Below are 15,211 nucleotides of genomic sequence, written 5' to 3' on the forward strand. Positions count from 1 at the left end.
ACGACATTCTAATTGTCTCCCCTTCATGAGAAGAGGACGAGCTAATCTCAAACAAGTTCTCGATGCGCTTACTGATAACAGTGTCGTCATTAACGACATCTTCATCAGCCAGAAGTAGTCTTCTGCGGCCTCCTGGTTAATGCCATTGGAATCCACCCTAAGCCACAACCACCTCGACTGCAAGATTTCCCTGACTCTGCATGATTAACTTCTATCGTTGACACCTCCTTAATGCTGCCACCATTCAGGTACCGCTCACAGAAGTTCTAAATGGCAAAAGTACGAACAGGAGACGTAAGGTTGGGTAGGCTCTACGTATGCAATACGCCTTTGAAATAATAAAAGAGTGTCTTGCACAAGCCATGACTTAAGTGCAACCACTAACTAATGCCCAACTGACGATTATGTTGGACACGAGTGATTTTGCCATTGGGGCGGTACTGCAGCAAGAAGTGATGGGCAAACAACAGCTACCGCCCATTTTCTCATAGAGTGACGGATTCTCTGTGCAAGTGGCCTGCCCACAATCGTGAATCTTGGCGGTGTGTGAGGCAATCCACCAGTTTAAAGATGATGTAGAGAGCAGATTTTTCATCATTTATATAGAGAACTGAGCTTTGGTGGGCTTGATGTGCAGCCTTTGAGAGCTTCCTACCCTCCACTGTTACGTCACCTACACTATATAGCACGATTCACAGCTGATGTTAGACATCTCCACGGAGCAGACAGTGTCATCGCAGACTGTCTGTTAAGAATAAAAACTCTCTCCACACATGTCAACTACAATAACTTAGCAGAAGCACAGTTGCAAGACCGACAAATTGTGGACTTCCTTCAAGATTCTACAATCAATTGAAGTATATAACGTCATCCCTTCCCTTGGTGTCAAGCAAGTAATGCTTGAAGTTCCACAAAATCGAATCTGACCTCATGATCAAAAAAGTGTGGAAGATCATATTTAACTAACTCCACAAAATGGCCATTGGCATGACTCATCGTGGACAGTGTTATTTGGTCTAACGTCAAAAATGATTGCTGAGAATGGACATATATGAGCACAGTTTGCCAGCACAGCAAAGTGGGTTGCCATGAGCAGCCGGCATTCAGTCGTTTTGGGATTTCAAAAGGTCGAGTTCAACATACCCACCTCGCCAGGTAGGTCCTCTCCCTGAATCTGAAGGGTGTTGTCATATACTCTTTGTCACTGAAAATTTGACATACTGGGTGGAAGCCATTTCCCTCAAGGACATTATAGCAGAAACGACAACGAGAGTATTTCTTAACAACTGAATATGATGTTTTGGGTGCTCGATCTCTATAACCACTGACCAAGGATTACAGTTAGAGTTGCTCCTATTTAGCAAACTATGTGATCTCTGCACTGTGCAATGTTCCCGCACAATGAAATACCATCCAAAAAGCGATGCTCTCAATGAATGGCGCCATTGTATACTAAAGCCATTCTTATATGTCAAGGAAGTCGCTGGACAGAAGCATTACCTATGGTGCTATTACGTACACACACCACTCACAAAAATGATCACCATAACTGCCCCGCAGAAGTTCTCTACAGTGAATCTCTCTCTCTGCCTGCAAACAGTACTATCGATGGATACTTCAGAACTCCCCACCCTCGTCACATGAGTCAGACATCACATTACATGGTTCAGGAGTGGCGTGAGAAGTGTAGAGTCGAGAATGAATTTATCACCTGACAGTTCTCTCACAATTACAAAATTCTGAGCAATTTTTGACAAAGTCGCAATCACGTCACAACTTTTGTCTGAGGGTTTCGTCATCGTCGTCCTGGCCCCAGGACATCACAATGGTCTGCAGCTAACTCTACAGATCCTGGCCTCAGGACATCACAATGGTCTGCAACTAACTCTACAGATCCTGGCCTCAGGACATCACAATCGTCTGAAACTAACTCTACAGATCCTGGCCTCAGGACATCACAATGGTCTGCAACTAACTCTACAGATCCTGGCCTCAGGACATCACAATGGTCTGCAACTAACTCTACAGATCCTGGCCCCAGGACATCACAATGGTCTGCAACTAACTCTACAGATCCTGGCCTCAGGACATCACAATGGTCTGCAACTAACTCTACAGATCCTGGCCCCAGGACATCACAATGGTCTGCAACTAACTCTACAGATCCTGGCCCCAGGACACCACAATGGTCTGCAACTAACTCTACAGATCCTGGCCCCAGGACATCACAATGGTCTGCAACTAACTCTACAGATCCTGGCCCCAGGACATCACAATGGTCTGCAACTAACTCTACAGATCCTGGCCCCAGGACATCACAATGGTCTGCAACTAACTCTACAGATCCTGGCCCCAGGACATCACAATGGTCTGCAACTAACTCTACAGATCCTGGCCTCACCGCCTCCGCTGCTTTCTTACATTCACACTCTAGCTCCGCACTGTCGACATCCATCACTGTTCATTCTCGTTATGGCCGACGTCCACCTCACCTCAACGAATACCATTTATATGCCATGGAATGGGATCGACATCACTGCGACCTTCTCCCATGTGGCTGGGAAGATAAAGTGCATATTATATGAATGTGTGTCACTACTACACATTACCTTTCCCCATCTCGGGATGAAATCCACAGTAACAAATGGGGTTCTCAGACTTTACCAAAGTTATGTGACCGCCATCATTGGGGAGAACACTAGTGGGGCCCATAGGTGTTTGGAGAGGCAGCAAGAGTGATAGTAGCATGCTATGCAAGAGGTGAAGCTCATACAGGGCCTTCCAGTAGCAAAACCTTAGTTCACTGCTAGGCCTTTGGAGCACTGCAAGTTTATCAATGCCTCATCTTAGTTTCTTATAGGGTGGTTTTAAGTTTTGGTATCATTCAAAACAGAAGTGGAGTCATAGCATTGTGTTCCTTGTTACGATTTCGTGTGTGTATTTTAGTGTGAATGTATTACTCGGTTTTTGCTTGAATTCTTCCCAAATACGTAATACTGTGTGCAGTAAATGATTCCATACTTGTTTTTGTGCTACATACGTAATCCAGTCACATTATTATGACTACTGCCTATGCCAACGTGCGATAACAACTCACAGATGCCAGCATTAGCGGCAGAAGGTATATGAAGTGTGTTGTAGGGACGCGAGAAAAAGTGCAATCGTCGCAGTGCAGAAACAGAGTCCAAAATGGCATGGTAGTTGCCTTTCGGGCAAAGTGTGGAAGCATATTCAAAACGAGTAGGTGTATGAACAGTTTGCATGCCATCATGTTTAAAGTATACGGTGCATGGCGACATGTCACTATCCAAAACTGATCGCATTCGGGAGGACGACGGTTCAATCCCGTCTCCGGCCATCCTGATTTAGGTTTTCCGTGATTTCCCTAAATCGTTTCAGGCAAATGCCGGGATAGTTCCTTTGAAAGGGCACTGCCGATTTCATTCCCAATCCTTCCCTAACTCGAGCTTGCGCTCCGTCTCTAATGACCACGTTGTCGACGGGACGTTAAACACTAACCACCACCACTATCCAAAACTGATGGCAAGGTAAATATGTTGCATCACTTGCCATAGATGAGAGGGGTCAATGACGGCTTTAGAGATATATATGGGCGAATAGAAGTGCAACTGTTGAGCAGCTGATTACCCAGATAAACCAAGGGGCTATCAACAGTATCTCCTCAATGATCATTCAGCGAATGTTGCTGTGTATGGGCCTCTGGAGCAGGCACCTGGATAATGCATCCATGCTGACTGCCGTTCATTGGTGACGAAAGCTGTAAATTGCACGCCAATATCGCAACTGGACACCCACTGAGTGCTGATAGGTGGCTTTCGTAGATGCATCACGTTTTATGCTCCATCGGACAGATGGCTGTTGGCATGCATGGTGTGAAACATCTAAAAGCAGATACGCCACAACAACCCTTGGAAGAGTCCAGGCCGGAGGAGGGAGCGTCGTGGTCTGTGGAATGTTTTCATGAAATTCATTTCCTGGATAATCTCGTCATTCTGGAAGGCACAATCTGTCAACACAAATGTGCACCTATCCTTTTGGATCATGTCTACTCCTAGACGCTGTTTGTTTTTCTTTGGTTCAAAAATGGCTCTGAGCACTATGCGACCTAACTTCTGAGGTCATCCGTCGCCTAGGACTTAGAACAAATTAAACCTAACTAACCTAAGGACATCACACACATCCATGGCCGAGACAGGATTCGAACCTGCGACCGTAGCGGCAGCCCGCTTCCAGACTGTAGCGCCTAGAACCGCACGGCCACACCGGCCGGCTTTTTTGGTTCAATGGCATCTACTACCAGGACAGTACAATGTGTTACACAGCTCACAGTGTATGTGCATGGCTTGAAGACTACCAGGATGAGTATACCATACTCCCTTGGTCACCAAGCTCGCTTGTCTTGAAACCAGTCGAGAATCTGTGGGACCATCTCGACTGGACCTGTAGGAGTCATGGATTCTTAATAGAGAAAGCTGATGCAGCTGGCCACAGAACTGGAGGCAGCATGGCTCCACGTCTGTGTCGGTACCTACCAGAACCTCACTGAAACTCTCCCTGAACGTCTCGTAGTGGTCCACACACAAGTGGTCACATCAATGTGACTGGGCAGTGCGAAACAGAATTTGGTTTTGTGACATGGTGTTCTGAGGTCATTTGTTCCTGCGTACAAATCTGTGTGTGATGATCTTGATGTAAATGCATTATAGGTATATTTTCCATATTCTGCCTTATTTTTGTTCGCATCTGTTTTTCGTACTTTCTCATATTTAGTGGAAAATTCCATGTTAGCAGCATTTGACAGAATCGGTTTTCACCTTTATTAGCTCTTGCCGCAGATGAGTATGTGTTTCTACTTTGAATGGTATTACCTCTTGCCTCAGTATGCTTTGTGGTGTTATTGACAGAGTACGTAGTTATTGTGCCAGGTATTATTATGCAGCAATAATAATCTACATCAAAATGCATACTATTGTATATGGGATTGTGTGGTACAGCGCGAAAGTACCAGCACAGGGTGTACCAAAAAGAATCATCCGATTTAAAAAAATCATAACTATTACGTTATTGTGCACGAATAACGTACTGTTGAAAACAGCAGACTCGAGTTTTCATAGTTCCCACTAGGTAGCAACATCTGGAAGTGCGCGAATTTTTAAATCAAAGGAATACTGAACGATGGACCAATCGCACTGGACCAAATGATTTAGCCTTGTATTACCGGCCTCCAAGGTCACCGGACACCTGACTGTGTAATAATTTCTTGTGGGGGTTTATAGAAGACGTTTATGTGCCTGTTACCAAAAACAATGAACTGAGCCATGGCATAACAACAGTTGTGAAAGCTGTAACTCAAGACATGCTCGCTGCAGTGTGGGAACAATTTGAATTGCATTGACATATACCGTGCCTCTCAAGGGGGCGTATTGAACACCTATGAAAACTTATGAAAAGAAAAACTGATTGAGTTTCCCGTTCATCAGAAAACAGAATTCATTGTAAATGTTTATTAGTTTCAGAAACATAGACGTGCCAAATTGGATGGTTCTTTTTGATACTCCCTGAACTTTCGTCGAACTTAAAGCTAATGCGCTTCGTAAACAATAGTTATACAGAAGTCACTGGAAGATCCAGTGATGAAAGTGTGAGAAAGTGTATTATTTGTTTTCAAATTTCCATTGGAGTGGGAGGATTACTGTAGCACACTGACTTCTGCTAAAACGTATTGTTTGCAGTACCACTCTAACGTGTGAACGCATTCGCGTTACTACTGTTGCAGTTTTAGCTTTCTCAAGGAACAATGCCTTAGCCACCAATACTGCAAACCATACTCAGTGGCAAGAAGCAACACCGTTCAAAGAAGAAATACATACTCATTTCGTGACAAGGTCTAAGAAATCTGAATGACAATTCTGTCGAAAGCAGCTAACATGCAGAACTCCATTAAATGCGTAAAAGTATGAAAAACTGATATAAACTAAAATAAAGTAGAATACTAACAATAGATTTACAAAGTATTTAAATCGAGCAGTTCACGCACAGATTTGTAAGCAGGAACAAGTGTATATGAGCCCACAGAACACTATGTGCCGATACTAGCTTCTGTTTCATATGAAAGAAAAACAAATATGGAATCATTTACTCCACACACAGTGTTGTAGAAGCATGCGAAAATAAAGCATATTACGACCAACATATCCAGGAAGCAACTCAGAGAGTGTAATGCACACAAGAAGCCATAATCAGGAAGAAAATGAGGTGAAATCAGCTTCCGTATCATGTCATGTCAGAAGATATTTTTATGTTTTGACATCTGCTAAGACGCAATTATTCAAATGGTTCAAATAGCTCTGAGCACTATGGGACTTAACAGCTGTGGTCATCAGTCCCCCAGAACTTAGAACTACTTAAACCTAACTAACCTAAGGACATCACACACATCCATGCCCGAGGCAGGATTCGAACCTGCGGCCCTAGCAGTCACGAGGTTCCGGACTGAGCGCCTCAACCGCGAGACCACCGCGGCCGGCGACGCAATTATTCCACTTGATGATGTCCACACGGTCGAAACTGCAATTGGGTTTTACACATAAACGATTTTAGGTCAAAAGACGACCACAACATCATTTACATGATTTTGCATGCCTGTGTACCCCAGCTACTAGATTGAGATTTCTACGAATATGCTACTCTGCAAGATCACAAGAAAATACCTTTCAGTGTCTAGGCACACACTTTACTCCTGCTCTACGAGGCTCACCCATAAAGTATAAATGAAAAATATTGTCATTTAAATCTCGTATTTCGTATTAAAAATGTGGATTTTTGCCTCATGTTTTCTCAGGTTCGAAGTTCACTGCCAGGCCACTAGGAGCGCTGCTCTCGTGCTCTGCTTCTGTATCTTCCTGTTCCTGTAATTTGGTGTTACGACATGGCTGAGGCCTCCTCACCTGGCGCCGTGTCCAGTACGGCGAGCGACGCGCAGTGCCACGTGTCCCGAGCGGATCCTCTTGAAAGCAGCGATAGCTTCCGCGTGTGACAAGCTCGTCATCAGCTCTCCATTCAGCGCCAGTATCTCGTCACCTACAAAGGAAACAGCCATTTAGAATAACCACTCTTGTACCAGCAGTTCATATAAGACTCTTGTTCAGCACTTTCCTTGCTCTACACGGGCATCTAATTTAATAGCCAGAGAATAATTTATGCTTCGTAAAATACTGTTGTGGTTATACAGGTTATACTGGAGATGTTGATGTAGTCGTAAAAATTATTGAAGCTGAAAGTAAAATAATACGTAAGGAATAAGCAAAACTGTTCATAGGATGTCCGAAGAGGTAGACAATTTCCCAAGATTGAAACAATGCTATAACTTAATGAACGACATCATTTCTACGAGGCTGTCAGTTTAAATGAGTGTTTTATTCGTCACTAATAGCTGGTTTCGAGTTTGTGCTCAATTTCAAGTACACTGTTCAAAATGGCTCTGAGCACTAAGGGACTTATCATCTATGGTCATCAGTCCCCTAGAACTTAGAACTACTTAAACCTAACTAACCTAAGGACATCACACAATACCCAGTCACCACGAGGCAGAGAAAATCCCTGACCCCGCCGGGAATCGAACGCTACCGCACGACCACGAGCTGCGGACTCAAGTACACTGTGGATGTGGACACATCGTACTCGTAAGCTGTGCATACAACAGAAACAGCGTACCATCCACAGTTGTACATGGCATAATAGTCAACGGACACAACTTCAGAATAATTGTCCACAAACCACACAATCACAATGTATCAGTTTCACCATAGCGAGTACAAGATGGTTTCACCTTGACGTCAATTTCTCTTTCGTAAATAACATGATAATCAGCAAACAATGGAGAGTGAATATATCTATTTTACTTTGATTTAATTTCCGTTTATTACCTTAGCACCCCATTAACTGGGCATCTCTTGTATATATAAGTTGGACAACGAGTTGTTTAGGCCTTGGTTCACTTAATGAGCGTGCGACTTGTACGTATCTCCCCAATCCATACTAATATTATAAATGCGAAAGTAACTATACCTGTTACACTTTCGCGACTAAACCGATTCTGATAAAATTTAGTGTGGAGGTAGACTGAAAGTTGAGGAAGAACATAGGCGACTTTATAAACTGCGTAGTACTGCATATTTATTGAATTGAAGAGTACAACACGAAACATGAAACACTACTTAGTTTTTGAAAAGCTATTTACTCTTTGACTTTTGGATTTTATATTTGTGAAAATACTTTTATTGTTTGGTATGTTTTGCATAATACGATTCATTGTGATGAATAAAATGTTTAAGCAATGCTCTTAGTTTTTCATCCACGCTTCCGTTCTAATATCAGACACAAACACGTCACAATTTAGCCGCTGAGCGTCATTAGTTGCACCCATACTTACCTGTACAGCTCGTGGTCATACGGTTTGCGTTGCCGTTCTATGAACGTGGGTACGTGAATTCAATTCTTGCCCCGGTCCGTTTTCTGCTCGCGACGGACGTGTGCGTTGTCCTCATCACCATTTTAGCACCATCGATTCCAAGACACTGAAGTGGCGTCAAATAAAAAGACTTGCACCGAGATAGACATCCCAACAGCAGTCTCCTGGCCAATAAAGCCAAACGCGTATTTCATGTAATTTCATTTTACTGGTTCCCGAGTACAGCCGTCGGTAACAGCTATAAATGGCTGCAAATGACTTACAACTTCGTGGCACCCTCCATCGACAATGCTTGAATTCAGTATGGTGTTGACCCACCCTTAGCCTTGATGACAGCTTCCACACTCGCAGGCATACGTTCAATCTGGTGCTGGAAGGTTTCTTGGGGAATGGCAGCCCATTCTCCACGGAGGGCTGCACTGAGGAGAGCTATCGATGACGGTCAGTGAAGCCTGGCACGAAGGTGGCGTTCCAAAACATCCCAAAGGTGTTCTACAGTATTTAGGTCAGGGCTCTGTACAGGCCAGTCCATTACAGGGATGTTATTGTCGTGTAACCACAGCCCGTGCATATGAACAGGTGCACGATAGTGTTGAAAGATGCAATCGCCATCCCCGAATTGCTCTTCTGTTGCAATAGTGCCATGCAACAGAGCAAGGGGTGCAAGCTGTCTCCATGAAAACCACTACCTCACCATAACACCTCCGCCTCCGAGTTTTACTGTTGGCACTACACACTCTGGCAGATGGCGTTCACTGGTCATTCGCCATACCCGCACCTTGTCATCGGATCGCCGCATTGCGTACCTTGGTTTGTCACTCTGGACAACGTTTTTCCACTGTTCAACCGTCCAATTTTTACGCTCTTTATACCAAGCGAGACGTCGTTTGACATTTACCGGCGTGATGTGTGGCATATGAGGAGCCGCTCGACCATGAAATCCAAGGTTTTTCATCACCCGCCTAACTGTCATAGTATTTGCAGTGGATCCTGATGCAGTTTGGAATTCCTGAGGGATGATCTGGATAGATGTCTGCCTATTACACATTACGACTCTCTTCAACTCTCGGCGGTCTCTGTCAGCCAACAGATGAGGTCGACCTGTACGATTTTGTGCTGTATGTGTCCCTTCACGTTTCCGGTTCACTATTACACCTAGGGATGTTTAGGAGTGTGGAAGTCTCGCTACAGACGTGTGATAGAACTGACACTCAATCACCTGACCACTTTCGAAGTCGTCCGCACTTCGTCGTCTACTGGTGCCGGCACGATAGCTTAGCGTGTTCGGTCAGAGAGTTGGTTGGCCTCTAATAAAAAAACTGAGTGGAACGATCAACAAGCAAACTTGACCGGTTGTCATATGACGTCCGCAACGACCAAACGCAACGATCAACAACGAACAAAATGAAAAAAAAAAAATAGTGGCTAGCGTTGCTGCCTCTGAATCATGGGGGGGGGGGGGGGGAGGGGGGTCCAGGGTTCGATTCCCGCCCGGGTTGGGTATTTTCTCTGCCCGGAGACTGGGTGTTCGTGTTGTCCCCATCATTTTATCATGATCATGATCATCATCATCATCATTCGTGGCGGTGGCTAGATTGGACTGTGTAAAAAAATTGGACTGTGTAACAGTTGGGACTTTGTACGAGCGCTGATGACCGCGCAAGTTGAGCGCCCCACGAACCATACATCATCATCACCACGTTCAACGTCCGTGAGTTTCGCGGAACGTCCCATTCTGCTCTCTCACGATATCTAATAACTACTGAGGTCGCTGATATGGAGTACCTGGCAATAGGTGGCAGCACAATGCACCTAATATGAAACCGTACGTTTTGGGGGTGTCCAGATACTTTCGATCACTTAGTGTTATAATCCTCTACGTTTTTAGTTCGTGCCAATCTATACTTTTATAATAATATTATAAATGCGAAAGTAACCGTTTCTGTACATTTTCATGATTTAACCTCTGAACTGCTATCCATGAGGTTTATCGTGATATAGCTTGAATCCCAAAGAAGAAGATAGGCTGCTCTAACAAGTGTGTATTCAAGATATTTATTACTTTCAAGAATATTAAGCAAATTATGGAAAAAGTTACTCTTTGAAAAAGCTATTTACTCTTTCACTTTTGAACTTTATCATATTTGTAAAAACGCTATTATTGGTTAATATTTTCTACGTAACGTGATTCAACGTAATCAATACAATGCTCATTCAGTTTTTAACGTGTTTAATCCATGCTAAACCAGTATTATTAGTTGCAAAAGTAACTCACTCTCTCACGTTTTCACAACTCTACCACTCAATTAAAAAAAAAAAAAAAAAGAATTCAAATGGCTCTGAGCAATATGGGACTTAACTTCTGAGGTGATCAGTCCCCTAGAACTTAGAACTACTTAAACCTAACCAACCTACGGACATCACACACATCCATGCCCGAGGCGGGATTCGAACCTGCGATCGTAGCGGTCGCGCGGCTCCAGACTGTAGCGCCTAGAACCGCTCGGTCACCCCTGCTGGTATTACTCAATCGATTCCGATGGTATTTTGTATGGAGAAGCTTGAACCCTGCGGAAGACCATAGGCTACTAGAAAGTTGTACCTTTTTGTGTGTGGCATGCAGACGACCCTGGCACGATGGTCGGCGACTCTTAGAGTCTGTAGATTATTCCACGACAGTTAAAATCCATTGTTATTGTGCACACAGTATATGATATTGAGTTCCTTCACCACCTGCCATAGCTGGAGAGTTTTGGTGGGAACAGAACAGTAAAATCTGATGGTACGCCAAAGAACTATACTTAAAACTATTACTATAAGCAACGTAAACGTAAGTCTGACTTGGCGCACAGTTCTAAGAGAACTCGAGCTGCGAAAGCTTCTCTAAACCAGCAAACCTCAGAGCAATCTCATTCCCTCCAGAACTTGGATGCGGAACGTCAAGCGTCCTTAAGAGCTTTAGAGACATTAGCCCGACGCATTTTGGACGCCGTGCGTCACGCGTCTCTTACACCTTCCAAGACTCTTGAAGACTCACAACGACGGTGGTATTTAAAGGCTGTACGACATGCAGAGTGTTATACCTTTACATGTGGAACATGGGAGGCTTCTGATGAGCCTGCATTTGATTGTAATATATTAACTATGTTAATCATAAATTATTTGTCGTAGGGGAAAGTATCAAAAATGTAGGCACCATAAGGCATTAAAATGTAAGGGAGAAACGGTTCGTAAGCGTTGCTCTGGTGGCAGAATCTCACAAACAGTACTAGGTATGCCAGAGAAATCGCTAAAAACTCTACTCTTGCACGAATATAATGAATCTAGGTATTTTTTAAAAATATCATTAGAAAATATAATGCATGCTTTCAGATTCTACACACAGTAAAACAATACATTCATTATGTATCTACATACCAGCACTGCATACAGTTTTATACATACGTCTGTATACCACTGTATACACAGCCATCTCATAAAATTAGTAGTTTACTTACTCACCATCACCCATCATAACAAAACTACTGATAAGCGAGCGAAGCAGCGGGTAACAGCAATTTTTTTTAACATTTTTAAGCCATTTCTGTAAGTCGGAAATTGCCCCTTGAGGTGGTTCAAATACGAAGTTTCTTTTGCACATGTGTGAATTTCTGAACAATCCCGACAGACGGCAGAGCCGGAGTAACCATCGAAATGGCGGCATTGCAAGACACTCGTTACAACTTAAAAGAAAGAAATTCCAGGCGGTTCTCTTTACTGGCAAAGTCACGATGAGGGTGTTTTGGGATAGTGATGGTGTCATTCATATAGATATGTTGCCAAAAGGGTCAACTGTTACTTCAGAGGCATATGTGCAGGCTTTGAACAAACTCAAGAACCGTTTCCGACGCCTAAGATTTGATAAGAATCCAAAAGAAATCTTGACACTGCACGCTTACACAAAAAATTCAGAACTCGGGAACACATCATCAAATTTGGTTGGACATCATCGCATATGTTGTCATCCACGTGTCACAACCAGCACTCCTGTACGAGAATTACATAATATGTACTATCATACGAGTGCAAGTTGTGCCGCGTGAACGACGACATATGTAAGTCTGAATCTGGCATTGAGTCGTACACGGATAGTCACAGCGTAAAACGCCTGGCTCCTGGTCCGACACAAATTTTCACTGTCGTGATACCGTTGTATAGCTGATGGTTGTCTAGTCACAACTGCGAATACATTTCACGGTATTTTTAACATGTGGCCCTTGGTTACATTATGTACGTTATCAAGTTGTAATCTGTTTCGTGATTTTATTTCATTGTATGTTGTTGTAATACATTTTATTTCCACAGTTCCGAAGATGCTCACGTCCGTAGAGTGAAACATGTCAAAATAACGGAAAGTTTCATGCGATTTGTGACTGCTCTACAATTTTAATTTCTAATGGTCGCTCTTCCCATACAGGGAATGCCTGCGCTAGCCGAATTTATATATCTACGCTACTGACCATTAAAATTGCCACACCAAGAAGAAATACAGATGATAAATGGATATTCATTGGACAAATATATTATACTAGAACAGACATGTGATTACATTTTCACGCAATTTGGATGCATAGATCCTGAGAAATCAGTACCCAGAACAACCACCTCTGGCCGTAATAACGGCCTTGATACGCCTGGGCATTGAGTCAAACAGAGCTTGAATGGCGTGTACAGGTATAGCTGCCCACGCAGCTTCAACACGATACAACAGTACGTCAAGAGTAGTGACTGGCGTATTGTGACGAGCGACTTGCTCGGCCAGATGTTTTCAATTGGTGAGAGATCTGGAGAATGTGCTGCCTAGGGCAGCAGTCGAACATTTTCTGTATCCGGAAAGGCCCGTATAGGACCTGCAACATGCGATCGTGCATTATACTGCTGGAATGTAGGGTTTCGCAGGTATCGAATGAAGGGTAAAGCCACGGGTCATAACACATCTGAAATGCAACGTCCACTGTTCAAAGTCCCGTCAATGCGAACAAGAGGAGACCGAGACGTGTAACCAATGGCACCCCATACCATCAAGCTGGGTGGCACGCCAGTATGGCGATGACGAATACACGCTTCCAACGTGCGTTCACCGTGATGTAGCCAAATAGCCAAACACGGATGCGACCGTCATGACGCTGTAAACAGAACCTGGATTCATCCGAAAAAATGACGTTTTGCCATTCGTGCACCCAGGTTCGTCGTTGAGTAAACCATCGCAGGCGCTCCTGTCTGTGATGCAGGGTCAAGGGTAACCGCAGCCATGGTCTCCGAGCTGATAGTCCATGCTGCTGCAAACGTCGTCGAACTGTTCATGTAGATGCTTGTTGTCTTGCAAACGTCCCCATCTGTTGACTCAGGGATCGAAACGTGTCTGCACGATCCGTTACAGCAATGTGAATAAGATGCCTGTCCTTCGATTCCTAGTGATACGAGGCCGTTGGGATCCAGCACGGCGTTCCGTATTACCCTCCTGAACCCACCGATTACATATTCTGCTAACAGTCATTGGATCTCGACCAACGCGAGCAGCAATGTCGCGATACGATAAACCGCAATCGCGATAGGCTACAATCCGACCTTTATCAAAGTCGGAAACGTGACGGTACACATTTCTCCTCCGTACACGAGGCATCACAACAACATTTCACCAGGCAACGCCGGTTAACTGCTGTTTGTGTATAAGAAATCGGTTGGAAACTTTCTTCATGTCAGCACGTTGTTGGTGTCGCCACCGGCGCCAACGTTGTGTGAATGCTCTGAGAAACTAATCATTTGCATATCGCAGCATCTGCTTCCTGTCGGTTAAATTTCTCGTCTGTAGCACGTCATCTTCGTGGTGTAGCAATTTTAATGGTCAGTAATGTATATGTACATACTAAAGATGACATGTAGATTGATTCACTTAAGTATCTTTTTTGCACACACAATCACTTCGTCCACATCAACCAACATTTTGGAAACCAAGTGAACCTGATGACCTAGTCACGACTCAAATACTGCACCGTACAGAATTTACATGCAGCGGAAATCGATTGTGTGTGCCGAAATCTGGCAGCCAAATCAGCATTTGGAGTGTTTACACGACCGACAACACACAGTATTGGGAAACCGTATTTGGGGGCCCATATGTGGAGGCAAGCAATATCGGACCTCGACACTCGTCGCTTCACGTAATACACGCAGGTGGCTGGCATTTGTTTCTTTGTCGAGCCCAGCCGCCAGGTGCGGGGGCGCACGGGGTACCAGCGCGTCCGGCGGATGCCTGGGCGTTGGCATGTAGGGGTGGGAGGTTAAGGGGTGGGGGTAAGGGATGGGGTCTGCGGCCTCGCGGCGACATTGCGGACGCACTGGAACTCAGCGGCGCTGCCCCCGCAGACACGCCGGCTGTGCTGTGGTTTGTGCCTCCGCGGCTACACCTGCCGGCCACGCGGGCAGTCTCAGTGATTCGTATGATGGCTGTGTACTGCACGAGTACGGCACGCATTTCTAGTCTGTCGGCAGCAGTAGAGCGAGTACACGGTTTCCCACCTTCTTTACTCATGTACCTCGTTCACTACGTTTACTCAGGGGCCCCCAAAACCCGGTTTTCGTAAATAAATATCCTAATATCGGTACTGCTTTTGGTTGGTTATGTTAACATTGAAACATCGGTTCTTGAAATGTGGGTCCGGCTACCGCATTTCCACTTAC

At 44.4% G+C, this 15,211-nt stretch overlaps 1 protein-coding gene across 1 annotated transcript in view; it reads right to left on the reverse strand.

Moving 5' to 3' along the window:
• LOC126273369 (BRD4-interacting chromatin-remodeling complex-associated protein-like) overlaps positions 1-15,211 on the reverse strand; it is a 424,917-nt gene that overhangs the window by 11,185 nt on the left and 398,521 nt on the right. The window contains exon 15 of the mRNA XM_049976919.1: positions 6,969-7,101. Coding sequence (XP_049832876.1) covers positions 6,969-7,101 — 133 coding nt within the window. The remainder of the gene's footprint in view (positions 1-6,968; positions 7,102-15,211) is intronic.

The sequence above is a fragment of the Schistocerca gregaria genome, chromosome 5, assembly GCF_023897955.1.
Source record: "Schistocerca gregaria isolate iqSchGreg1 chromosome 5, iqSchGreg1.2, whole genome shotgun sequence".
Taxonomy (NCBI): Eukaryota; Metazoa; Arthropoda; class Insecta; order Orthoptera; family Acrididae; genus Schistocerca; species Schistocerca gregaria.